We start from the raw sequence: 27,645 nt of genomic DNA, 5'->3' as shown, positions 1-27,645 counted from the left end.
TGTCTCTGTGTGTCTGTGTGTGTGTGTGTGTGTGTGTGTGTGTGTGTGTGTGTGTGTGTGTGTGTGTGTGTGTGTGTGTGTCTGTGTCTGTGTCTGTGTCTGTGTGTGCGTCTGTGTGTGTGTCTGTCTGTCTGTCTGTGTGTGTGTGTGTCTCTGTGTGTGATGTAGATTATCAGTAAGGCCAACAGAGACCCAACAGAGGAGGTGGAGATCCTAATGAGATACGGACAACATCCCAACGTCATCACACTAAAGGACGTGAGTCACACACACACAGTTTTGTATTGATATCCTTGTGGGGGGACCAAAGAATTGATTCCCTAACCCTAACCTAGCCATAAAACTAACCTTAACCCTAACTCCCTAACCCTATAACTATACCTAACCGTAACCTAACCCGTAACCTAACCCTAACCCTAAACCTGACCCCTCAGCCTAAAATAGCATTTTTCCTCGTGGGGACCGGCGAAATGTCCCCACTTGTCCGAATGTTTTTTGTTTTACTATCCTTGTGAGGAATTCTGGTGCCCACGAGGATAGTTAAACAAAAACACACACACACACTATTGCACCGGTATAACCCTGCTGTCTCTGCTGTAGGTGTTTGATGACGGCAGGACAGTGTATCTGGTCACAGAGCTGATGAAGGGAGGAGAGCTGCTGGATAAAATACTGAGACAGAAGTTCTTCTCAGAGAGAGAAGCTAGCGCTGTCCTATACACCATCACCAAGACTGTTGAGTACCTACACATACAGGGGGTAAGTGTGTGTGTGTGTGTGTGTGTGTGTGTGTGTGTGTGTGTGTGTGTGTGTGTGTGTGTTTTAAAGGACTCTTCAGTAGGAAGGCATATCAAGTTATAACCCTTTGATCCTACTTGTCTTTTTATTATTATTATGTTTTACAGCATACCAGGTAACCTAGTTGTCTTTCAATGTGTTGATGTGTGTGATTGATTGATTGATGAATTGACTGATTGGTTGATTGATTGCCAGGTGGTGCACAGGGACCTGAAGCCCAGTAATATCCTGTATGTGGATGAGAGTGGGAACGCTGAGTCCATCAGGATCTGTGACTTTGGTTTTGCCAAGCAGCTGAGAGCTGAGAACGGCCTGCTGATGACGCCGTGCTACACAGCTAACTTTGTAGCTCCAGAGGTAGGCACCATGCCACGCACTCTGTCTCTCTCTCTCTTTCTCTCTCTCCCACTTTCTCTCTCTCTCTCTGTCTCAATCTCTCGCTCTCAATTCAATTTAAGGGCTTTATTGGCATGGGAAACATATGTTTACATTGCAAAAGCAAGTGAAGTAGATAATAAACAAAAGTGAAATAAACAATAAAAAATGTACAGTTGTAACGGGTGTCGTCAGAAGGATGAGACCAAGGCGCAGCGTTCTTTGAGTTCCACATATTTTATTAACGAAGTGAAACTAAAACAGGACAAAACAATAAAGAATACAACGACCGAACAGCTTCGTCGTGCAAACTCCCTGCACACAAACACAGAACAAGATCCCACACAGAAGGAGGGAAAGGGCTGCCTAAGTATGATCCCCAATCAGAGACAACGATAGACAGCTGCCTCTGATTGGGAACCACACTCGGCCAGAAACAAAGAAATACAAAACCTAGAAAGAAAGAACATAGAATGCCCACCCAAATCACACCCTGACCAAAACCAAAATAGAGACATAAAAAGGCTCACTAAGGTCAGGGCATGACAACAGTAAACATTATACTCACAGAAGTTCCAAATAATAAAGACATTTCAAATGTCATATTATGTAATATAGTCTCTTTCTCTGTCTCTATCGCTCTCTCTCTGTCTCTCTATCTCTCTCTATATATGTCTCTCTCTCCCTCTCTGTCACACTCACTCTCTCTCTCTCTTTCCTCTTCGTTCCGACAATTCTCTCTTTCAAACTAGTCTTTTCTTCTCTTTCTCTCTTAACCGCTGATATTCTCTACATGTACCCTCTCATCCACTGACCATACAGTATGTGGGTGTGTGTTGTCTAGGTGTTGAAGAAGCAGGGTTATGATGCTGCCTGTGACATCTGGAGTCTAGGAGTCCTACTCTACACTATGCTCACAGGGTAAGGCTGTGTGTGTGTGTGTGTGTGCGTGCGTGTGTTGTGTGCGTGCGTGCGTGCGTGCGTGCGGTGTGTGTGTGTGTGTTGTGTGTGCGTGCGTGCGTGCGTGCGCGTGTGTGTGTGTGTGTGTGTGTGTTGTGCGAATGTTTCCCTGGACTAACCTTCTGGTATGGTTGTTTGTGTATTTGCAATTGTTTACCCTTCTCTCTTCTCCCTCCTCTCTCCTCTCTCCAGGTTCACTCCGTTTGCCAACGGTCCAGAGGACACACCAGAGGAGATCCTGGCTCGGATCGGCAGCGGGAAGTTCTCTCTGACCGGAGGATACTGGAACTCTGTCTCAGCAGAGGCCAAGGTACACACACACTCACACCGAAGCCAAGGGAATGTTACCAACATTCAAACACATATTCAATGGATGATAATGTTGTAATGTGTTTTTGACCTCTGACATTCAGGAGCTGGTGTCTAAGATGTTACACGTGGACCCCCACCAGCGTTTGACAGCCGGCCAGGTGTTGTGTCATCCCTGGGTCACACACCGAGACCACCTGCCCAAGTTCACACTGACCAGACAGGACGCGCCACACCTGGTCAAGGTAACAGACACTCTAAATGTCCTGTTTTAACATCTCAGTATATTTTATTGTGTATAAAGTGTGAGTTGCCATTTTTTATTATCTCGTTTGTTTTGGTTTGTGCAGAGCGCCATGGCAGCCACCTACTCTGCCCTCAACAGGAACGTTCCACCTGTGCTGGACCCCGTGGGATGTTCCACTCTAGCCCAACGGAGGGGGGTGAAGAAACTCACCTCCACTGCCCTCTGACCGTTAACATTTCACCTCAGACTTATAACCCTGCTGGAGCTCTGCTCAGACAGACAGACCTGGTTCCTCAGATGACCTGGACAGAACTCTGATGCACCTGGGACCCCCCCTGACCCTGCTCAGTTATTAACTAGACCAGGGCTGGAACTACAGCCTATAGCTCTGTTGTACCAGGGCTGGAACTACAGCCTATAGCTCTGTGGGATCAGGGCTGGAACTACAGCCTATAGCTCTGTTGTACCAGGGCTAGAACTACAGCCTATAGCTCTGTGGGATCAGGGCTAGAACTACAGCCTATAGCTCTGTGGGATCAGGGCTGGAACTACAGCCTATAGCTCTGTTGGACCAGGGCTGGAACTACAGCCTATAGCTCTGTTGGACCAGGGCTGGAACTACAGCCTATAGCTCTGTTGGACCAGGGCTGATGGTGACCACATTGTAGCGTCTCTCCAGTCTTTGCTTTGGACAATTCGTGTTGCCTCTAGACTCAAGAGACAGGTGTCAGGAACATGAATGTGCTGTATGTAGATGCCTGTACTTCTGGGAACATTTGAGATACCTGCATTATGCATTTAAGACCCATATTAAAATGATGATGAACTGTATAATGTAGCTCTGTGTATAAACCTGAGTAGCCTCAAAGACAGTACAATATGAAGATAGGCTAAAACGGCTTCGCCAATAGAAATCCCAGACCACACTTTTCGGCAATGTTATGGCGACGTTGGCTAGCTAAGCTCATGCGTAGAAACACGTCATCGGGTCTAACGGTCGTCTCGTGCCAAACTGCACATGTGCAGGCTGTCAAATCAAAACTCATTCCTTACATGTTTTTTTTTGTTGACGAAAATGAAATCCGTTTGTCACTTTCACGGGGTTGGAGTAATAACATGTTCAACTACTTAAGAAATTGGATCAATTCTAGGTTGTGGATTTAGATTTTGAGAAAATGAACAACTAAGGAAGAATGTTTTACTTCTCTCATTGACTTCACAACCCCCAAAGCCTGGCCAGCTTGGTCTGTTTCGCAAGCGTTCACAGATGTCTAACGATGTTGCATCTCTGGGTTTAGAAACTCTGTGGTAGCCTCTTCTGTGACTGAGCCATCAGACAGAGACAAAACTAGTGATGTCATCAGAGGGAGAGCAGGTAGAGCTCCACTGACACTGCCCCCTATGTAGAGACAAGCTCCTCCCAGTCAGCCACAACATCCAGAGTGACGGGACTGAGGTCCAATCATGGCTTTGGTGGGCCAGTCTGGAGATTAAATACCATGCATTGTATAAGTCCATTAACTATGTCATGTAAGCACACAGGTGGGGTGGGAGAGGTCCATGGATATAGAAATGTGTGGATAAAAGGAACATGATATTTTATGCTGAATTGAACCCTTTCAACCTGCCGTCTGGAATGTCATGACAGTTGTGGAGGTAATCCAGTATTTTACTGTATGGGCCAGCTGGCACCTGCTGACTTCTGGTCAATCCCTTTAAAGCACTGTCTGTCTAATTGAATGAAAAAATATGTAGCTACAGTATCAATGACTTGTAGCAGTATTATTGAATTAATGAGCTGATCCTGGATCGGTGGACAACTCCTACCTATTCGATCGCTCTCCCTCAGCTCTTCTAGATGTGTTGTAACACAGTCTTTCAGGTTCTGCTTGACTGGTAGCAGAGCTGTAAGCTTGTGTGTTTGAGATGTCTGTATGTTTTTTTCCCCTTCTGGTTTGAGAGTAGATGAGATGCCTTTTTTCTCTCTTCGTGTTGCCCTCTCCTTCCTCTGCCCCTCTCCAGTGGAGATAGTGTCCCTTCCTCCACCCCTCTCCAGTGGAGATAGTGTCCCTTCCTCCACCCCTCTCCAGTGGAGATAGTGTCCCTTCCTCCACCCCTGCTGCTGTCTCCTCTCTCTGGTTTTGTATCTCAGTGGAGTCACAGTAGGACTTTGTATTGAACATAATAAAAATACCTTCAGTATACAACTGTGTTTTTCACTGACCAGTAAATACTACAGAAAGGCTTTTAATTCAGACAACATACAGTCAACAGCATAGAGAACAATGCATCAAAGATGTTCTGTAATGGAACCAGTCGACATCAAAAGGCTCCTGGATGACAGGGCTACAGTGGCGTTCCGGTCTAATCTCTATTGGGCAGAGAAAGTTCACTTGGCTTCCGATTGGCCCAGAGAGAGTTCTCTCTTCTTTCCATTGGCCCAGAGAGTTCCTAATGTATACATCTGGCATAGATAGAAATGTACTAGAGTTGGCACTATTCCTTATTCTACATGAAAGACAATCCATGTTTTTACAAAGTAACATGTTCTATACAACACATTTCCATGGGTACGATGCACCCTCTAACCCTACCCATAGTGCTGTACTACTGACCCTGGAGTACTGTAGGAAATAAACAAGTGCTGATGAAGAGGAAGGTGCAGAACCACAACAAAGATGTAAACCTCATAGGATCATGTACGGGCTAGTAATATACTCTACAAACAAATACAAACCCAAATGTTCATTCAGAAACACTTCATTACATTTGCGACTATCACATTTTACATAAAGCTACTTACAGCTAATGTTGTGTAAGACAATTCTCTAAATCTAAATTGATAAAAGGACAATACAAAAGATTCAACTGAAATTCTCTATAATGAATGACAGCTAAATACATATCATGTAGGATATTATGGGGCTTATAAAGGGCTTACAACGCTTTGAAGACTCATGGCCTTCAAGGTGAAAGTGACAAACAAATACTGTACAAGTGAGCTTCAATCTGATATCCAATAAGAATCCCATCTTACAAACCTAAACTCTCTCTCTAAATGACAGTTAGCTTGCAGGTCATTTCTTCCATTCCATCTGTATCGATAAAGCAAACAGCTTCAGAATGAATTTACTGTAACAACCAAGTAGTAGCTGTTCTTTAGTTGGATGATTTGATTCCAGTCTCAGTGTTCTCCTGTACAGAAATATTCACTAATATCCCAAGTCAGTTTTTCATGTCAGAGGAGGGACATGGTTATGGGACAAAGGGGAGGGGTTAAAAACACACAACGAGATTGAGATTCTATTTATTTGGTTATAAATTCTTCTTCTTTGATCTCTTGTAGATGGGCGTGGTTATCTTGTAGATGTGCAGGGTTGTTTGGTAGAGGGGAGGGGCTTTTCTTCAGAGGGGCTGTACTATGATTCCCTGTATTGTCAGGTTTGTTGAGTTTCCCAGACTGCCGGTCCAGCTGCTTCTGGTTGCGTCTGAGAGCGTGGTTTTTCAGGTGGACAGTGAGGCCCCTCTGGGTTTGCTGGTAGATGCGGCACTCATAGCAGTAGTAAGGAGTCACGGCCACGTGTCTAACCTGATGTGTTAGAAAGTTGTCGATCGAGGAGAAGTTTCTTTCACACATCTCACAGCGCGGGACCCTGCCTGGGTGTTCCTTGTTGTAGTGCTTTTTCATTGTGGATTTATTCAGCATCTCCACAGAGCAGAAGGAGCAACACAACATTACTTTGTGGAAACTGGTGTGAGTACGAGAGTGCTTGTCGAGGACTATCTGGTTTCTGTAGTATGTGTTGCAGAGTGGGCAGAAGAATTTCTTCTTATGGCTGTGTTGGTATTTATTCTGATGCTCCCCGGCTCCTCTGGCTTTCCGGATAGCGTCCAAGTCCTTTTCCTCCTTGTTGTCCTCCTTCACATGGTGGAAGCAGATGTGAGTCCTCAGGGAGCCCTTGGATAGGTAGCGTTGGGGGCAGAGTGGCACTGGGCAGGCATATTTCGCATCAGTGCAGCAGCCGGTTTTATGCTCCAGTAACTCGCTTCGCGACTGAAAGGTGTTGCTGCACTGTGGGCAGCGGAACCCTGCCACCCTCTTCTTCCCCTCCACAGTCTGACCTTTCTGTCTCTCCCTCTCTTCCTCCCTCGCCCTCTCTGCAATCATCTTCCATTCGTCTTCCTGGGTTTTCCTCCTCTCTTGCTCATATCTCCACCATTGCGGCCCCGGAAGCTTTCTCCGTTTCCCCTTTTCCCCCCACATCTCTTTCGTCCTGCTCTCTCCCCCTTCCTCCATCTGCCATACCTCTTCCTCCCCTACCACATATTCTGTACATTCCTCCTCCTCCTCTGGATTTGAGTTTTCTATCACAAACACTCCCTCCACCTCCCCCTCACTCTCCGTCACATTCATTTTCTCTTTCCTGTGAATCTCTGTTACCATGGCATCATAGCCTCCATCCTCTCCTTCATATGGGTGAGTGTGTGAGTATTCCATCCCATACTCTCCTCCCTCATCCTTCCTCTCTCCTGTGTGTGAGTCTCCTATTTTCACCACTCTAATCTGGTCATAGCTCTCTGCAATGCTCTCATCCTCCCCAACATCTTCCTCTTTGATTGAACTAAACGACTTGTTGAGGGAACTAAATGACTTGTTGAGGGAACTAAACGACTTGTTGAGGGAACTAAACGACTTGTTGACTGACCCCAACGAATTGTTCCAGCGATTCATCTGCGAATCCAACTCCCTGTCCACTGGCTCCTCCTTGATGCCGGCCATTTTTACTTCCAACATCCCAGTCCCCTTCGCCCTCTCAGCGTACACCTGTGAGAGATGAACAAGTAGTGTTTCATTTAGAAGCATTATTCATTATTATATAGAACATTATTCAATTCAAGTTATAGTGTTGAAGGTTGTGCTGAAACAGTACATGTACCTCTAAAGCCCAGAAAGCTCAGATTCGCCCGCTCTGAAAGCTTTATAATGTCAAAATATGTTTGTTGGTCAGCGAAAATGCATATTTGGTGATCAAAGGACGGATTATAAACTTTGCATATCTGCTAAATGGGAGTTTGAATCAGAGCTTCCTGGGGGCACAGATAGATACTACTAGTTCAGGGCTACACTTGGTTTAATAAAATGTAGGCTAGGCCTGGAAGGCAATTTTAGATAGCTATAACGTCTTTCAAGATCAGCCTATAAGAACTAAAAATATGTTTTTGTTGGTGGAGTGAAAAGTTCAAGAAATGAACTAGTTAATTGGCGGCAAATGTTTGAAGCAATAACGCCGCCATCTTCTCTACTAAAACCTTTTCAGTCTACTGTCTTTGATTAATGATCCTATAGCCTATGCTACTGTCTTTGATGCTATAGCCTAAACAACAGTTTGGCACAATGTTAAATTAAGTTTAATAAAACATGTACAAATAATAATAATAATTGTAGGCTAGCCTCATAGCGCGAATATCATACTCACGGTGTGTTTCCGATAAGCCGATGTTTTATCAGTGGAATAAATCGATGGGATTGCGTCAAGATTTAATATTAACCTCGTGGTGAAACCGAGATCAAGTTTTGTGAAGCACTCTTCTGTAAAGTGGTCGCCACATAAACGGGAAACATCTGGAATTTGCTCTCCCGGGTTGCTTCCATTGATAAACTGCAGCCACCGTTGGCGTCTCTGGGGCTCCTCTGGTAAACTGTAATGAATAATTGTGTCCGATTGATTGGCGCATCCTCTAACAATGCATTTATGTATTTCCATTGCGTTCTTCTCTTTAGCCAGTTATTTTGTAATATAACTGAGTCACAACTTGATGTACGTTTTAGCCACAAATGTTGTGTCGTCGCCGAGGTGTGACAGCTGCGTTTGCACACACTGACCCGGACTACCAGTATCTTTGTTATTGCTGTCTGCTAGCAGTTAGCACTGTGGCTAAGCTATCTACAGTGTAGAGTAACTAATTTATATCCGCACGATGACTTTCCACTTTCTCTCTATCTGGCTATGAAGTTCGAACAGTGGTGAATTCAGAAATATCCATGGATATGTGTAAATTCAACCACAATCATAATTTCCAGCTACCAAAATGTTATAATTTATCATGGATTGCTAAAATAGCTAGCAGGTTGTTACTTCTTCTGTTTTATTATCAGAAAATGTGCTCTATCGCCACCTACTGTAGTGGAGTGTTTCTACTGAACGAGCATTTAACCTAGGCTATATTATATTTATTCGAATGGATAATATAAAATATAAATATAAAATGTATATTTCATCGATAGGTTTTATTATTCTAAACACTTACCCAGTTCCAGCATATGAAAATGTTAAAATATTAGTCAATACGTTCCATATGTTTCCACTGTGTCTGTGGTCCATTCCCAAGTAAGTACATTTACAAATATATTTTCAAATTAATATATGATTTGTGTAATGGTTTGGTGTGTTTGATTTAAACGTGTAATATTGTTGCATTCCCAAACTTAAATGATAAAGGAAGACAGTAACTAGCTAGCATGGTGTATTGCTGTTTCACATGTGTAAATAAAGCTTTACCATTTTGTATGACATGTCATGCGTAAACCGGTGCACAAGTGGTGAATTGGTTTTTCGTGAATTGTGCCGGGAGAAATTGGCCCGTTTTTCTTTCTCAGTATTGTTCATATAGCAGTAAGCGCCACCCAGGCACGAAGAGAAGATCTGAGCTGTAAAGAATATGCCCAAGAATAAAGGTAAAGTGTTAGAAGTGCCGTCTATTCCCGGAACTTGTCCCGCAGTCTCTGACTACTTCAGTCTCTACACGCAGTGAAAACGTGACACAGTTAAATAGCTAGCTAACATAATGACTAACGGGAACCACCAGGTTCGTAGCATATATTTTCACAAATCTAGGTACGTACAAACTAGGTAAGTTAAGAGCAGCCAGCTCGCTGTATTGTCGTTCTGACGTTAAATTGTACTGTTAAGGGCGCACATAACTTGGCTTGCTAGCCATTTACGGTGCTAACACGGGCATTTTAATGGCAGTTAACGTTATTTACTCAATTAACCCATTCAAACCGCAGTCAGCTAGCTATATTTGCCTGAAGGATTTTAGCAGGAAGGTTTCACGTACTGACTGTAGTTGGCCATATGGTATATCTGCGCTCTATTCCTGTAAAACATGTTCAAATGTTGCTATAACACATCATGTACCTCCTGTAGTTGGACTCCCGAGTGGTGCAGCAGTCTAAGGCACTGCGTCTCAGTGCAAGAGGCGTCACTATAATACCTGCTTCGAATCCAGGCTGTACCATTGGCCGGAGTAGACCGTCATTGTAAATAAGAATTTGTTCTTAACTGACTTGCCTAGTAAAATAAAAGTTGTTGATGTGGGGGTGACATTGAAACACTATAATAATACAGTATAGGTTAGCTATTGGGTGTGGTGCTGCGATTTCATAGTGAAAACTCAACCTTTACCGAACATAGCTACAGTAGTTAAATACAGTCTGAGCGAAAGTGTCTACTAAATGACAAAAATGTGAGTGGTCTGCATGACTTAATTTTTTTCTCTCTGTTCTTTCCAGGTAAGGGAGGAAAGAATCGTCGGCGTGGAAAAAATGAGAACGAGTCAGAGAAGAGAGAGCTGGTGTTCAAAGAGGACGGGCAGGGTGAGTGGAGGACGGGCAGGGTGAGTGGAGGACGGGCAGGGTGAGTGGAGGACGGGCAGGGTGAGTGGAGGACGAGCAGGGTGAGTGGAGGACGGGCAGGGTGAGTGGAGAGTGTAGGGGTCTCTGCCAGGGCTTGTGTGGGTGTAGGCTTTTGCGCCAGCCAAATGGCAACATGGCTGAATCAAGTCTTTGTTGAAGACTATGATTGGTTGATTAGTTGGTGTGTTACTGCTTTGGCTGGAGCAAAAGCCTGCACACACACCAGTTCTAGAATTAGAACTGCCAGTCTCTCCCCTGTGTGGAATAACTCAAATGCTCCTAACAATGCTCTAGAATGTACAGCTCCCTTTTCCCCAAGTTTCTGGAATGCAGATAAAAATGCAGCCCTGTTTTTAGAGCAGACGTGCGTTGTATTGAGGGTGAAGGTATACAAGCATAATGATCAACATGGCCCTACTCCGTGGGAGCAATGTAACCCTCTCCCCTCTGCTGTAGAGAACACTCAGGTGTTCCCAACTCCTGTGATGTTGTGTATGTTAAGTCGTTCTCTCTTTCCTGTAGAATATGCTCAGGTGATTAAGATGTTGGGTAATGGGAGGTTGGAAGCCATGTGTTTTGATGGCGTTAAGCGGCTCTGCCACATCCGAGGAAAACTCAGGAAAAAGGTAGGAACACACACACGGCCATCATATTGACACACAAGGGGAAACCCTGAATGATGCAGACTCAACGTTATTTTTTCTTTTCTCCCCACTATGGACTGTCAACTGCGACACAGCATGGGCTGCAGTTGTGTGTTAACCAATTCTTTAGATTGTTATCCGTCCATCTGATTTAAGTCCTTGTAAAAGCATTCTTATGTTTTCCTTTCAGGTGTGGATTAACACGTCAGATATCATTCTGTTGGGCCTGAGAGATTACCAGGTGAGATGACCGGCAAGTTTACAACTGTTGTTGTTGTGGGTGACTGTGCATTTGGTTGTCACTTAGGGCTGGGCGATTTATATAGAATTAATTAGATTAATTCAAATGTGTTTTTTAGCACACAATGCCTGTATCGCAAGAATCAAATTTAGTTTTTATGAGCATTTATGTCCACTTGTCTTTTTGGTCTTATCTCCTTTGCTCCGTCTGTGCCTGTGTGTACATTCCCACTCATACACCAAGTCCCTGCCACTCACAACAACAACAGATGAAACATCACTTCTTCCTCTATGACAAAAAGCTGTTTCAACTCGCTATTTGCATTTGAGGTTTGGTCCAACAGAATGGGTCCTATGGACACTGAAAGCCACTGAGACATTATTTGAGTAATAGATGAGAACTCAACCTTTCTAATGTTACCTTTTTATCTCTCAACTCATAAAACGCACAGAGAGTAGACCTATCAATGAACATTGTTTCTGGAAAAGAAATGCTCATTTTCTGTGCAACGTGCCAGTAGCAGAATTTTTGCCACCGGCTGTGCTAGCTATCTAGTTGTTTTATAAATGTGCAATGAGAATAAAAATACACATTAATATCAGGAATTGGCAACTAATTCTGAGAAATAAGCATCTAATCCAGGTAGGCTACTTGATTTCAACATCTGAACAAAGTGGACAGGCTAGCATGCTGTTCAAACAGTTGGAGGCAGACAAGGGGGTGTGTTCATAGGAGTTCAACTGTTCTACCTTGTTAGCTAGTAAATAGATCCCAAGTTGGCTAGACTTGAAATATAAAGATGATCTGACTACTCATTAGCATGTGGGTTTGTGCTTGAGAGATTGTTTATTAGACCTGTGTTACACAGGAGGTTGGTGGGACCTTCATTGGGGAGAACGTGCTCGTGGTAATGGCTGGAGCGAAAATAGTGTAATGGCATCAAACACATGGTTTCCAGGGTTTGATGGCATTCCATCCCAGCCATTATTATGAGCCTTCCTCCCCTCAGCAGTATCCTGTGCTGTGTTAATTTTCTATTGTGCCTGCTACAAGAAATGTATTAGTGGGGATGTGCATGGTTCTGGTTCAATTTGTAACAAAAGGACATTTTCATAGACTGAGTTGAAAGCCATATCAGTAATTATTGCAAAAAAAAGCTGGTTAAACTATTTGGATTAAATAATTACATTATTAGTTGGTCTTATGGTTGTGGAAGGCTTATATTTAGCCTAGGTATACTTACACACTCTCTGAATTCATTAGGTTATTGCTAACTGTTTTGAATGCAGTTTGTTGACCTTTTAATTGTACAACAACGCTTATTCAGAGAACATGTAAAAAATCTATATATAAATCGGAAATCGGACGCTAGTTTGGGGAAAATAAAGATGGTTTTTAGGCCATATCGCTCAGCCCTATTGTCACTGTATCATTAAAAACAGGTTTGAGTTTAGTTTTTTTTCTCCCGCTATAGGACAACAAAGCTGATGTTATCCTGAAGTACAATGCAGACGAGGCCAGGAGTCTGAAGGCCTACGGAGAATTGCCGGAGCACGGTGAGTACTATGAAGAGGAGCTTTCCCTACGGAAACAGCTAATGTGATTGGAAGAGTGGTCATGCAGGAGAAGAGACAAGGAAAGAAAGCTAGAAATGATTGAGACAGCCCATGATGACTACCGCTGGCCCAATGATTGGTTTTTGTAGATATTAAATTCATGGGTTGTTTTGTTTGCACATCCTTGTTGTCTCTCTGACTCCTCCTCTTCCTCTCTCCTCCCCTTAGCCAAGATCAACGAGACGGATACTTTCGGTCCCGGGGATGATGAAGACATCCAGTTTGACGACATCGGAGATGATGACGAGGACATTGATGATGTAAGTGTTCAATCAGTATCTTTTATTGCTTTCTGTAGGTTGGAACTGTTGCAATGACAGGATTAACCATCTTGTGACCCTCCATCCGTATCTCTCTCCCCACCTCCTCTCTTTTGTCCTCTCGCCCCCTACCCACCTCCTCTCGCCCCCTACCCACCTCCTCTCGCCCACCTCCTTTCCTCTGTCATTATCCTCCAGATCTAAGGACCTTCTAGGGGAAGGTGTGATTTTTACCATCCGCTCTGAAAATCAGCACAGGACTTCGATACTTCTCTACCGGAATCACTGTACCCTCTGCCCACATTTGTGGCTGTGTTAAGTAGTGACGACCCCGCCCACACAACATACTTCAAGGACGTTCAGCCCTCCCACTAACTCATTGATAACATGACTGCAGCTGCTCGCAATTTCTTGCGGTGTCCTTTTAATGTATTTATATCGATTTCATGTGGAGTGGAATTTACTTACAAGTATAGAACCTCTAGATTTGCAATAAAAAGATTAACCATTTTATGTTTTGTCCTGCGTTCTGTATCATATTTGCTAGTTAGCAACGTTCTTTATATTAGTTAGGATTAAATATGTTTATTGATTACGGGAAACTGATTTCTCCTGAAGATGCCTCTGTATCCTTTGGAATGTTTCTTTAATTCTATATCGTATTCCGATTATGCCATATTGCAGTTAGAGAACGTTTTGTTTCTATTGATCAATGCCAAAACGAAGGATACATATCCCCACCTGTTTTTCAACAGTCTGTATTTTCTTTTGTTTCCCCATGTGTATTTTGTCTGTTGGTTTTATGTTTTGATCAACTACCGGAGGAGTGTGTCACAAAGCATCACTCGGTTCAAGGAAGTTAGGCCCACCTTTGAAAAACATTCAGATATAGCTACTACTTTTTGATTTATTTCCTAAAATAATCTAGAAAATTGGATATTTGTCAATTAAACCAATGTCCATTTCATGTTATTTCAGAATATTTAGGAATGTTAATTGGCTGTTCCTGCTTTGTGACACCCCCCCCCCCCCGGCTGTGGTTTAGAGACTGCTGAGTTCTGTCAGAGGAAATGGCTACCTCCTAACTAGCCTGGTGGCCCCGTCTGTTGCTGCTGGAGCCAATTCCTCTGTTCCTTCACTGTCATGCCAAAGATGTCATGTAAGGCTTGGCAACTACAGAGGAGTTGGCTGCAGCTCATACACAATGGGACCAGGCTAGCTAAATATCACTGAACTGTGTCTTTAACACCATACACAGCGCTTGATGTAATAAGGCAGATTTTTTTTATAGGGATTTCCAATAAAGAACTTCATTCCATGGACTTTTTGATGTTACATTTTACACAGCATCTTTCTTCCCTGAGAAAGACTGTAGCCTGTGCTTGTATGTATCAACCACTAAGTGGTACCACTGAGCTACAGCTCAACCTCATCCACAGGGTTGTTGGTGGTGAGCATTAATAATGTTATGCGTTGAAGCCTCCAGTAATACAAAGCTGTTGCAATACTGATATTTTTGTTTTTGCATCGAATGTTATTGGTGTTTACATTTGTGATGTTTGTGTGTAAATCAATGTCGGAGTGAGGATGATGCCGCAGGAATGAATAGGAGATGGTGACCTGTAATCTTATTTTATCCTCTCCTTCTCATATTATCGCTGCTTCTGAAATGTAGCCTGAACAGACAGACCCTTTATAAGCAGGGCAGACGTCTTGTTTCTATATCCAGGGCCATGTATAGGTTAGTTCCTTTAGAACATACAGTATCTGACACGCGCATGTGTGAACTGTTATTTGGCGCCGCTGTTCTGCATAAGACAAATCAAATTGTATTTGTCACGTTCACATGGTTAGCAGATGTTAATGGTCACATACACATGGTTAGCAGATGTTAATGGTCACATACACATGGTTAGCAGATGTTAATGGTCACATACACATGGTTAGCAGATGTTAATGGTCACATTCACATGGTTAGCAGATGTTAAGGGTCACATACACATGGTTAGCAGATGTTAATGGTCACATACACATGGTTAGCAGATGTTAATGGTCACATACACATGGTTAGCGGATGTTAATGGTCACATACACATGGTTAGCAGATGTTAATGTTCACATTCACATGGTTAGCAGATGTTAATGGTCACATGCAGATGTTAATGGTCACATACACATGGTTAGCAGATGTTAATGGTCACATACACATGGTTAGCAGATGTTAATGGTCACATACACATGGTTAGCAGATGTTAATGGTCACATACACATGGTTAGCAGATGTTAATGGTCACATACACATGGTTAGCAGATGTTAATGGTCACATTCACATGGTTAGCAGATGTTAATGGTCACATACAACATGGTTAGCAGATGTTAATGGTCACATACAACATGGTTAGCAGATGTTAATGGTCACATACACATGGTTAGCAGATGTTAATGGTCACATACACATGGTTAGCAGATGTTAATGGTCACATACACATGGTTAGCAGATGTTAATGGTCACATACACATGGTTAGCAGATGTTAATGGTCACATACACATGGTTAGCAGATGTTAATGGTCACATACACATGGTTAGCAGATGTTAATGGTCACATACACATGGTTAGCAGATGTTAATGGTCACATTCACATGGTTAGCAGATGTTAATGGTCACATACAACATGGTTAGCAGATGTTAATGGTCACATACAACATGGTTAGCAGATGTTAATGGTCACATACACATGGTTAGCAGATGTTAATGGTCACATACACATGGTTAGCAGATGTTAATGGTCACATACACATGGTTAGCAGATGTTAATGGTCACATACAACATGGTTAGCAGATGTTAATGGTCACATACAACATGGTTAGCAGATGTTAATGGTCACATACAACATGGTTAGCAGATGTTAATGGTCACATACACATGGTTAGCAGATGTTAATGGTCACATTCACATGGTTAGCAGATGTTAATGGTCACATACACATGGTTAGCAGATGTTAATGGTCACATACACATGGTTAGCAGATGTTAATGGTCACATACACATGGTTAGCAGATGTTAATGGTCACATACACATGGTTAGCAGATGTTAATGGTCACATACACATGGTTAGCAGATGTTAATGGTCACATGCACATGGTTAGCAGATGTTAATGGTCACATACACATGGTTAGCAGATGTTAATGGTCACATACACATGGTTAGCAGATGTTAATGGTCACATTCACATGGTTAGCAGATGTTAATGGTCACATACACATGGTTAGCAGATGTTAATGGTCACATACACATGGTTAGCAGATGTTAATGGTCACATACACATGGTTAGCAGATGTTAATGGTCACATTCACATGGTTAGCAGATGTTAATGGTCACATACACATGGTTAGCAGATGTTAATGGTCACATACACATGGTTAGCAGATGTTAATGGTCACATACACATGGTTAGCAGATGTTAATGGTCACATACACATGGTTAGCAGATGTTAATGGTCACATACACATGGTTAGCAGATGTTAATGGTCACATGCACATGGTTAGCAGATGTTAATGGTCACATACACATGGTTAGCAGATGTTAATGGTCACATACACATGGTTAGCAGATGTTAATGGTCACATTCACATGGTTAGCAGATGTTAATGGTCACATACACATGGTTAGCAGATGTTAATGGTCACATACACATGGTTAGCAGATGTTAATGGTCACATACACATGGTTAGCAGATGTTAATGCGAGTGTAGCGAAATGCTTGTGCTCTTAGTTCTGACAATGCAGTAATAACCAACGAGTAATCTAACCTAACAATTTCACAACAACTACCTTATACACACAAGTGTAAAGGGATAGAGAATATGTACATAAAGATATATGAATGAGTGATGGTACAGAACGGCATAGGCAAGATGCAGTAGATGGTATAGAGTACAGTATATACATATGAGATGAGTAATGTAGGGTATATAAACATAGTGGCATAGTTTAAAGTAGCTAGTGATACATGTATTACATAAAAATGGCAAGATGCAGTAGATGATATAGAGTACAGTATATACATATGAGATGAGTAATGTAGGGTATGTAAACCTATTAAGTGGCATTGTTTAAAGTGGCTAGTGATACATTTTTACATCAATTTCCCTCATTATCCATTACAACCCCACGAGGCCCAGTGTTATCAGATCACTGCACGTGCCATGTACAACGATGCTCTGGTGCAGCACATTCTCTATAAGCGCTTACAGTAGCCAACCTTATTCAAATGTATGCGTTTTCATCAGCCTAAATAATGTGCCTTTAAACGCTCACCAGGGAGATATTTGTAGCTGGGTGAAAAGGGAGAGAGGGATGAGATATATTCTCTGACCAGCCATGGTGTAATTGCTGTGAAATGGCTAGCTAGGTGTGCGCTAACAGCATTTCAGTCAGTGACGTCACTCGCGCTGAGACCTTGAAGAAGTTGTTTCCCTTGCTCTGCAAGGGCCGCGGCTTTTGTGGAGCGATAGGTAACGAAGCTTCGTGGGAGGCAGTTAATGTGTGCAGAGGATCCCTGGTTTGAGCCCAGGTAGGGGCGAGGAGAGGGACGGAAGCAACACTGTTACATTGGTGCTGTGACCTGGATCACTGGTTGCTGCGGAAAAGGAGGAGGTCAAAAGGGGAGTGACTGTAACCGGTGTGAAATGGCTAGCTAGTTAGCGGATGTGCGCTAATAGCGATTCAATTAGTGACGTCACTCGCTATGAGACCTTGAAGTAGTTTCCCTTGCTCAGCAAGGGCCGTGGCTTTTTTGGAGTGATGGGTAACGATGCTTCTTGGGAGGCAGTTGTTGATGTGTGCAGAGGGTCCCTAGTTGGAGCCCAGGTAGGGGTGAGGAGAGGGACAGAAGCAACACTGTTACAATGGCTCGGAGAGAGAACCAATGGAGAAAAGATGAGATAATCGGATTTCTGCGTGAAACAGAGGTCTGAAAGAGGCTGTAAATTGCATTTGAATGAATCCCACCCCAGAAATTGGCTTCAGGAATTATAGTGCTTTCTTGTCATTCCATTCTGTGTGCCGCATCATGACTAAACAACTACACGGGGGACTATACCAGCCAGCCTGCGTAATGTAATTACAAATCAATGGTCAAGTATAAAACAAGTTTCATTTTGAGCACGTTTTGGCAACAATCAAGCTGCTCCATAAATATTTTCATGGAGCCAAACTATGCAGTAACAGCTGTTCCAGGTTTAACCATGCATGTGGCTCCTAGTTGCCTCCAGCCCTTCTCCGGGAAAGCCTGTGTGCCGTCAAGCTTCTATCTTGTCAGTGGGTTTCAAACCTTTTATGCTGTCCATTATGGGAGTACTTTCCCCCGACATCTTTGTCATAGACCCCGCTGCTGATTCTCTGACTATTAGTTGCTGTTATTCACTGTTCTCTCTGCGCTATTTTTAGTCTATGAATTATCCAATCGGGGTCTGCGTGTGTGGGAGAGACATGTGAGAGAGAGACAGACCACTGAACTGACATGTGTGGACTATTTGATGTAAATAATGATGTAATTTAGAGCCCTCTGGCACGTATGTGGTAAGTGACTTAAACCTGGGAGATATGGATTAAACTCTCATTAGAAATAATACTTTATTTTTTAAATGGCCAAATGTATCAGATGGATTGACTTTGATTACCTTTGAAGACACTCCAAAACATGAATTTCCCCCGTTGGTTTCTCTCTCTCGCTCTCTCTGTTTCTCTCTCTCGCACTCGCTCTCTTTCTCTCTCTCTCTTCCTGGCATCACCCCACTCTGTTTCTCTGTTATTTCTCTCTCGATTCTGCCGCAGTCGTGTTCAGACTGGTTTGATTTGTTGCTGCTGTTTTGCGGCGGCCGGCGCGAATCAGGGACAGTAGTGGTGGGAACAGAGATGACCACAGTCAAACCAGGCGCTGGGCACCAGGTGACAGGTGAGATGATGATGATGGGCTCAGGATTTACTGGCGGTTGTTTTGATTGGATGAAGGTAGTAGGCTTGGGATAAGGATATTGTTAGGAGATTGTGTTTTTTGCTCTATTCAATTGTTCTTCTTTTGCTTAAATGAAATATTTCCGTGTTGATTAATGAACGGGCATGTTTGTATTATAGGGAATGTTACTATAACTCACCTGACTCAGTGAGTGTTAGCAGATTTGTTTATTTATTGATGTTAAAATGTGACTTATCTCTCAAGGTGAAGAAACCATTTGATTTAACATAAGCTGTGTTAATACCCATGGGGCAGATCTGACTGCATATGTTTACATAAATGTACAAAGCTTATGACAGGAAAGAACAACAGCTTCTTGCTGTGTGCATATAGCGTGTATATACACTGAGAATACAAACATTAAGAACACCTTCCTAATGTTGAGTTGCACCCCCCATGTAAATAGTCCGGTGGTCATTTGATTAGTTGTTTAGCAGTCTTATGTCTTGGGGGTAGAAACTGTGGTTAGGGGTTAGGATTAGGATTAAGAGTTTAGGGTTAGGGATTAGGTTAAGAGTTTAGGGATTAGGTTAAGAGTTTAGGGTTAGGGGTTAGGTTAAGAGTTTAGGGATTAGGTTAAGAGTTTAGGGTTAGGGGTTAGAGTTTTAGGGATTAGATTTTTGGGTTAGGGGTTAGAGTTTTAGGGGTTAGAGTTTTGGGTTAGGGGTTAGAGTTTTGGGTTAGGGTTAGGGTTTTGGGTTATGGTTAGGGAAAATAGGATTTTAAATGGGAATCAATTATCCCACAAGCACACACGTAAAACAAACGTGTATGTTTGAGCATAGACATGATCCTGCTGCACGTCGTTGTTGTGCTGTTTCTGTCTATTGACAGTCTGTCAGACAGACAGCCATAAACCACACAATACCCTGCCCACTGTCCTCTAGCTAAATGGAGGGATGACCTCCAGGTCACCTGGACGATGTATATCTCTCCCCCTCACATACAGACTGGGTCAGGTGTCATCTAGGCCGGGGATATAGTGTCTGACCGACCGGAAATCAAACATTGAAATAGAATTCTATGGAATCGAACCTGCCTGTGTCAAGATTGACTGTGTGAGCCCACTGTGCTAATGTTTAATGTTCAGTTCTGGCAGCTGTGTGTGACTGACTCTACCCTCCAATCAGCAGTCATGACCTCGCCCATCATCACTGGGACAAGACCACTCACCAAAGGGCATGTGTCCCCTTCTCGTCTGTCGTCCAATCACAACAGCCCATCGGTTTTACGTATTTTAATGATCTTCCATTGTATCTGTATGGGCTAGATTCATTAACCAGATTAAGTTTACTCCTGGACTAAAAAGCATGTATGTGCTTAATCCGGGTTTGAGTAGCTTTCTCCAAGATGGGCTAAATATCTACTGTAGATCCAGTTTGTTGTTCATTTAATGCATCTTAGTAGTGGTGCAAGCAGCAGTATACTTCGACCTCTCCAATGTGTTTCTAGCAGTATGAAACATGTGACGTTCTGTGAGGTTCCCTTCTGTTCGTAATTGCCCTCTATATGCTCACTGACTGTCTCTCTTCTTCGTGTGTGTAAGGGTCACCGCAGATGGACAGAGTGCAGCTAGTGAGAGGGAGGAGAGAGGAGAGAGAGAAGAGTCATGGTATGAATCACTGCTTCCAACTGAACTGACTGGATGGCTCTGTCATCTGTTGTTGTGACAAACACGCAAACACACCATGTTTGTTTTACTATCCTTGTTAGGACCAAACAATTGATTTCCATTCAAAATCCTATTTTCCCTAACTCCTAAAACTAAACATAACCCTAATTCTAACCCTAAACCAGTGGTGTGTGGATAAGATCACAATCACTGGGAAGCCAAGACCCCCCCCCCCCCCCCCCCCCCCCAAAAAAAGAACATATTACAACCTATGTGTTATGATAATTGCGTTGTTTGCTCTATAACCTGGTAGTTCATATGCCTTGCCACTGTGATATTATAGGCCTACTGCCGGGACAGTAAGAAGACACAGTGGCAGAATAAATTAAACTTAGCCTTTGTTTAATCAGAAAACCGGAGAGCAATCTCTGTCCAGTGAAGTTCACAAAACATATTGAATGTAACAAACAGTTACATGACCTACAGCATGGTCAAGCAAGTTAATGTTTCCAACATTTACAGACTACTAAACAACTATTGATTTAGAACCACAGAGAGTTACCGCAAGTCACAAAGAAAACAGGAGCTGCCTCCACTATTCCAGCACCATTTCAACTTCATCATTTCAACACCATCAAATCATCTCTGCTTAGTCTAATACAGTGAAAACTCAAATATACCAAAAACAACTAGCTAGCCACCGGGGAACAACAACACAAGGATATGCAACAATTCAAGTTGTTTCTGTCAATAACGTATGCTCTCAATGCGATTTGATATGTGTGATGCCAAAATCCAAGCTGGCTTCCCTTGACACTTTTTTTTGGTGCGCCAGGACCATTCAAAGTTGAGCTCGCTCAGTTTAGCTCAATGCTGATTGGCTATTATTTTATACTTTTTTTTGTTGAAGCCAAATGCTCGCTCGCTTCCCTTGCATTCAATGCTACCGGCGGCAACAATGTCATACTTTTATATATATATATTTTTTAAATACAAAATATTGTTTGGACCAGACAGCATCAGATAAATGGCCTACACTGTTTTGCTCGCTTGGATGCTTTCTCATGTGAGATACATTCAGCCTCTTGCTGAAACATAGAGGGAATTAAGAATTTTTGTTTTTTCTTGGTCCATTTTTTGGGGAAGCCCGGCTTCCCTTGGCAGCCATGAATACATGCCACTGCCCTAAACCTAACCCCTAAGCCTAACCCCTAAGCTTAAAAAAAACTGTTTTCCTTCTGCGGACAGGCAAAATGTCCCCACTTGTGGCACGAACGTTGTTGTAAGAATCGGACCAAGGTGCAGCGTGGTTTGGGTTCATCGTCTTTATTTAACGTGAACCGGCAAAAAACAATAAAGAAATGAACGTGAAGCTATGCCGTGCTCAAGGCAACTAACACAAACAAGATCCCACAACCACAGTGGGGAAAAGGCTGCCTAAATATGATCCCCAATCAGAGACAACAATAGACAGCTGCCTCTGATTGGGAACCATACCAGGCCAACATAGAAATACAAAAACCAGTACCCACCCTAGTCACACCCTGACCTATCCAAAATAGAGAATAAAAAGGCTCTCTAAGGTCAGGGCGTGACAGTACCCCCCTCCCCCAAAGGTGCGGACTCTGGCCGCAAAACCTGGCCCCTGGGGGAGGGTCCGGGTGGGCATCTAGCCTCGGTGGCGGCTCCGGTTCGGGACGTAGACCCCGCTCCGCTCGCGGATCCCTCCGCTTCCGTGGAACCGGACAGTGGATTGTCGCCGGAGGCTCCGGACCGTAGATCGTCGCCGGAAGAACCGGACCGTAGATCATCGCTGGAGGCTCCGGACCGATCATCGCCGGAGGCTCCGGACCGTGGATCGTCGCCGGAGGCTCCGGACCGTGGATCGTTGCCGGAGGCTCCGGACCGTCGCCGGGGACTCCGGACCGTGGATCGTCGCCGAGGACTCCGGACCGTGGATCGTCACCGGGGACTCCGGACCGTAGATCGTTGCCGGAGGCTCCGGACTGGGAACCCTCGCTGAAGGCTCCGGACTGGGAACCCTCGCACGAGGCTCCGGACTGGGAACCCTCGCCGGAGGCTCCGGACTAGGAACCCTCGCAGGAGGCTCTGGACTGGGAACCCTCGCAGGAGGCTCTGGACTGGGAACCCTCGCAGGAGGCTCTGGACTGGGAACCCTCGCTGGAGGCTCTGGACTGGGAACCCTCACTGGAGGCTCTGGACCATGGATCATCACTGGAGGCTCCGGGCCATGGATCATCACCGGAGGCCCCGGACCATGGGTCGGCTCCGCCGACCACCCCGTGTGGACTGGCTCTGGTTCACACCTCGGCTCCGCCGACCACCCCGTGTGCCCCCCACCAAAAAAATGTTTGAGGCTGCTTCTTGGGCCCATGTCGTGGCCGCGAACTCCGGTGTCATCGCTGTCCTTCCTTCGCTGCTACCGCCTGCTTCCATGGCAGGCTTTCGTCTCCTGCCATTACTTCCTCCCAAGTCCAGGATGTCCTTAACTCCTGGATCTCCTCCCAAGCCCAGGATACCTGCTCCTGGGCACGCTGCTTGGTCCTTGGTTGGTGGGATCTTCTGTCACGAACGTTGTTGTAAGAATCGGACCAAGGTGCAGCGTGGTTTGGGTTCATCATCTTTATTTAACGTGAACCGGCAAAAAACAATAAAGAAACGAACGTGAAGCTATGCCGTGCTCAAGGCAACTAACACAAACAAGATCCCACAACCACAGTGGGGAAAAGGCTGCCTAAATATGATCCCCAATCAGAGACAACGATAGACAGCTGCCTCTGATTGGGAACCATACCAGGCCAACATAGAAATACAAAAACTAGAGTACCCACCCTAGTCACACCCTGACCTAACCAAAATAGAGAATAAAAAGGCTCTCTAAGGTCAGGGCGTGACAACTTGTCTGAATGTTTGTTGTTTTACTATCCTTGGATTGACTTCTGGTCCCCACAAGGATTGTAAAACAAAACCACACTGTGTGTGTGTGTGTGTGTGTACCTAGAGGAGTTTTTGCGTGATAAAGAGCAACGTGTACGGCAGCAGTTGGAGCATTGTGCAGACAAACGAGGGAGGAAGATGGAAGAGCAGAAAAGAAGGGAGGAGGAGAGGAGGGCAGCAGTGGAGGAGAGGAGACGACAGCAGGACGAGGAGGAGAAGGTCAGAGGTCAAACTACTATGCTCCCTTCATAGAATTAGGAATTTGAATACTAGAATGGACAGGAACATTCTTTTGACAGTATAAAAGGTCAGCCATTTTGGTCAGGGAGTTGGTCAACCATGGTCAGCCTGTACTGTGATAAGATATTGTGTGAAACAATAAATTTGAAGAATTTATCTGCACTATTATAGCTAGCCAGACAGTTTTGGAGCATTTCGCTACACTCACATTAACATCTGCTAACCATGTGTATGTGACAAATAAAATTTGATTTGAACGATTCCATAAATTGGTCAAATGAACTGCCAATATGCCAACATCCCATTCAAACACTGCAGTCTCAGCCGTACTCTGGCTGAAACCAGCCGATGATAGGAATCTGACTAGTTGTCAATGCAACTGATACTGTATCATAATATAACTCACAGCGTTCCAAGAAAACAAACAAGGAGACATTTATGGTCTGTTTACACATACTTTAAAGGCTATTTATACAGAACATTGTTATAAAACCTGGATAAACTGTATATATAACAATATTTTAGGTTGACAAAAATTATACTACACAATTGCTGATATATCACATGCCTTACTTACATTTTTCTGCATAAGTAAAATCAGGAAAATAATCACTTATGCCTCTACTGCCATTCATTCCAATTCGTCTGGTTTGGATTTCTCCCAGACCAAAATAGCTGCCATCATCATATCATTCTGGAACTTTCAGGGTTTATGTCAAAGCCCCTCTAGTAATTTAACAGGATCACCATGGTTCTCTTCTGCTCCCTCTGTCTCTCTTGTCCTTTCCTCAAACACTCCTTCCACCTCCATCACTATTTTACCCCCACCCTATTTTCTTCATCTAGTCTCTCTCTCTCTCTCTCTCTCTCTCTCTCTCTCTCTCTCTCTCTCTCTCTCTCTCTCTCTCTCTCTCTCTCTCTCTTCTCTCTCTCTCTCTCTCTGTCTGTCTGTCTGTCTGTCTGTCTGTCTGTCTGTCTGTCTGTCTGTCTGTCTGTCTGTCTGTCTGTCTGTCTGTCTGTCTGTCTGTGTGTCTGTCTGTGTCTGTCTGTCTGTCTGTCTGTCTGTCTGTCTGTCTGTCTGTCTGTCTGTCTGTCTGTCTGTCTGTCTGTCTGTCTGTCTGTGTGTCTGTCTGTGTCTGTCTGTCTGTCTGTCTGTCTGTCTGTCTGTCTGTCTGTGTCTGTCTGTCTGCGCGTTGGGTTAGTTTAGATGTGCTTCAAAAGTTAGCCATTGGTGAACATCTCAACTGATGATTTGAAATTCAACGGTGGACATTTTGTATTCCGTCTAAGCCAGGGCTGTGCTGGTGCATTTAGAGTTAAGAATTCCCATCAGGGTCCTAACCCCAAGATCAAACTATTCTCTTCCCGCAGGGTGGGGGTTGGGGAGGGGGCATTGTGTGTCTATTGCATACAGCCCCTCCTCTTTATGTTAACGACTTAATGATTGGGCGGTCTCTGGGGCTGCATCATGACATCATCGCTAGCGTATCATATGTCATTTCCTGGAATTAGACAGTACATGTTGCATATATCTGTCATCATACACACTTCCCTTACAGAAAAAAAATTGTTTTTGGAACACTTCACATGTGAAATTCATGTGCTTTTCAAGACACACACAGACAGAAATACATACACACACACACATAAATACACATACACACACATAAACACACACACACAGGGTGTACAGTACCTGCAGGGTGTAGTTTCTAGAGTGGGTCTAGAAGAGGATCTAGACATGAACAGTAGTTACCAGTGTGGGTCTAGAAGAGGATCTAGACACGAACAGTAGTTTCCAGTGTGGGTCTAGAAGAGGATCTAGACATGAACAGTAGTTTCCAGTGTGGGTCTAGAAGAGGATGTAGACATGAACAGTGGTTTCCAGTGTGGGTCTAGAAGAGGATCTAGACATGAACAGTAGTTTCCAGTGTGGGTCTAGAAGAGGATGTAGACATGAACAGTGGTTTCCAGTGTGGGTCTAGAAGAGGATCTAGACATGAACAGTAGTTTCCAGTGTGGGTCTAGAAGAGGATCTAGACATGAACAGTGGTTTCCAGTGTGGGTCTAGAAGAGGATCTAGATATGAACAGTAGTTTCCAGTGTGGGTCTAGAAGAGGATCTAGACATGAACAGTAGTTTCCAGTGTGGGTCTAGAAGAGGATCTAGACATGAACAGTAGTTTCCAGTGTGGGTCTAGAAGAGAATCTAGACATGAACAGTAGTTTCCAGTGTGGGTCTAGAAGAGGATGTAGACATGAACAGTAGTTTCCAGTGTGGGTCTAGAAGAGGATCTAGACATGAACAGTAGTTTCCAGTGTGGGTCTAGAAGAGGATCTAGACATGAACAGTAGTTTCCAGTGTGGGTCTAGAAGAGGATCTAGACATGAACAGTAGTTTCCAGTGTGGGTCTAGAAGAGGATCTAGACATGAACAGTAGTTTCCAGTGTGGGTCTAGAAGAGGATGTAGACATGAACAGTAGTTTCCAGTGTGGGTCTAGAAGAGGATCTAGACATGTACAGTAGTTTCCAGTGTGGGTCTAGAAGAGGATCTAGACATGAACAGTAGTTTCCAGTGTGGGTCTAGAAGAGGATCTAGACATGAACAGTAGTTTCCAGTGTGGGTCCAGAAGAGGATCTAGACATGAACAGTAGTTTCCAGTGTGGGTCTAGAAGAGGATCTAGACATGAACAGTGGTTTCCAGTGTGGGTCTGGAAGAGGATCTAGACATGAACAGTAGTTTCCAGTGTGGGTCTAGAAGAGGATCTAGACATGAACAGTAGGACCAGCTAGATGACAGTTTCCTAATAGGATGTGATAGAATGGATATGAAGCCAGGGGTAGTCTATACAATTGATGTTGATTGATTATTGCTGATCGATTAGATTTGTAAACAATACAAGTTAATCTATTAATAAAAAAAAGCACTCAACTGATTAAATCTGTCTCTAGTTATTTAGAAGTGTGTGTGTGTGTTTGTGTGTGTTTTTGTGAGTGTGTGTGTGTGTTCTTCTGTAGAACTCTGTGGAGGTTCTATTTTAGGCTCCGGTTGGGTTCTGGGTTGCCGTAGCGACATCATCCACTATCACCTCAGATTACTCTGCTTCTCCCTCTCTCTCTCCCCCCTCCTACCCCTTTTTCTCTCTCTCTCCCCCTCCTACCCCTTTCTCTCTCTCTCTCTCTACCTCACTCTCTCTCTTTCTCCCTCTCTCTTTCTCCCTCTCTCTCTCTCTCTCTCTTTCTCCCACTCTCTCTCTCTCTCTCTCTCTCCCCCTCTCTCTCTCCCCCTCTGTAACGGTTTCTCTCCTCCTCTTCGTCCGAAGAGGAGGAGTAGGGATCAGACCAAAATGCAGCGGGTTGTGAATACATAATGAATTTATTCAAAGACGAAGACGAACACGAAAAACACTTGGAAAATTACAAAACAACAAAACGACGTAGACTGACCTAAAACATGAGAACTTACAAATACACGAAGAACGCACGAACAGACTACAAACCAAAGCTACAGTCCCGTGTGGTACGAACATACATACAGACACGGAAGACAACCACCCACAACAAACAATGTGAAACAACCTCCCTATATATGGTTCTCAATCAGAGGAAAACGTAAAACACCTGCCTCTGATTGAGAGCCATACAAGGTCAATTAAACCTGA

The 27,645-nt window shown here is 43.8% G+C and overlaps 3 protein-coding genes across 3 annotated transcripts in view; 2 read left to right on the top strand and 1 right to left on the bottom strand.

Annotated features, from left to right (window-relative positions):
• The window catches only part of LOC120050951 (ribosomal protein S6 kinase alpha-3-like), a 34,425-nt gene extending 29,435 nt beyond the window's left edge, over positions 1–4,990 (top strand). Inside the window, exons 16-22 of the mRNA XM_038997494.1 lie at positions 169–258; positions 601–759; positions 994–1,155; positions 2,018–2,094; positions 2,326–2,443; positions 2,547–2,687; positions 2,793–4,990. Coding sequence (XP_038853422.1) covers positions 169–258; positions 601–759; positions 994–1,155; positions 2,018–2,094; positions 2,326–2,443; positions 2,547–2,687; positions 2,793–2,915 — 870 coding nt within the window. The 3' untranslated portion in view covers positions 2,916–4,990. The remainder of the gene's footprint in view (positions 1–168; positions 259–600; positions 760–993; positions 1,156–2,017; positions 2,095–2,325; positions 2,444–2,546; positions 2,688–2,792) is intronic.
• On the bottom strand, positions 4,921–8,812 carry LOC120050952 (zinc finger protein 763-like). Its single transcript, XM_038997495.1, has 2 exons — positions 8,167–8,812; positions 4,921–7,514 (listed from the first exon to the last, which is right to left on the bottom strand). Exons 1-2 carry the CDS (start codon positions 8,452–8,454, stop codon positions 5,997–5,999), a joined length of 1,806 nt encoding a protein of 601 aa, XP_038853423.1. The 5' UTR covers positions 8,455–8,812; the 3' UTR covers positions 4,921–5,996.
• Positions 8,375–14,468, top strand: LOC120050953 (eukaryotic translation initiation factor 1A, X-chromosomal-like). The gene is made up of 7 exons (XM_038997496.1): positions 8,375–9,425; positions 10,263–10,346; positions 10,908–11,011; positions 11,220–11,270; positions 12,745–12,826; positions 13,055–13,146; positions 13,345–14,468. The coding sequence occupies exons 1-7, from the start codon at positions 9,410–9,412 to the stop codon at positions 13,348–13,350; spliced, it is 435 nt and encodes a 144-aa protein (XP_038853424.1). The 5' UTR covers positions 8,375–9,409; the 3' UTR covers positions 13,351–14,468.
• The last annotated feature ends 13,177 nt before the right edge of the window (positions 14,469–27,645 follow it).

This window comes from Salvelinus namaycush, chromosome 7 (assembly GCF_016432855.1).
Source record: "Salvelinus namaycush isolate Seneca chromosome 7, SaNama_1.0, whole genome shotgun sequence".
Lineage (NCBI taxonomy): Eukaryota > Metazoa > Chordata > Actinopteri > Salmoniformes > Salmonidae > Salvelinus > Salvelinus namaycush.
Note: the sequence above shows the minus strand (reverse complement) of the source record. Positions and strands in the feature narration are given on the sequence as shown.

Coding starts and splice junctions, on each gene's coding strand:
- LOC120050952 (XM_038997495.1), bottom strand. CDS start 8,454: ATGGAAATACATAAATGCATTGTTAGAGGATGCGCCAATCAATCGGAC. Junction 7,515..8,166: donor CGGCTTATCGGAAACACACC/GTGAGTATGATA, acceptor CATCTCTCACAG/GTGTACGCTGAGAGGGCGAA.
- LOC120050953 (XM_038997496.1), top strand. Junction 10,347..10,907: donor GTTCAAAGAGGACGGGCAGG/GTGAGTGGAGGA, acceptor TCTTTCCTGTAG/AATATGCTCAGGTGATTAAG. Junction 11,012..11,219: donor GAGGAAAACTCAGGAAAAAG/GTAGGAACACAC, acceptor TTTTCCTTTCAG/GTGTGGATTAACACGTCAGA.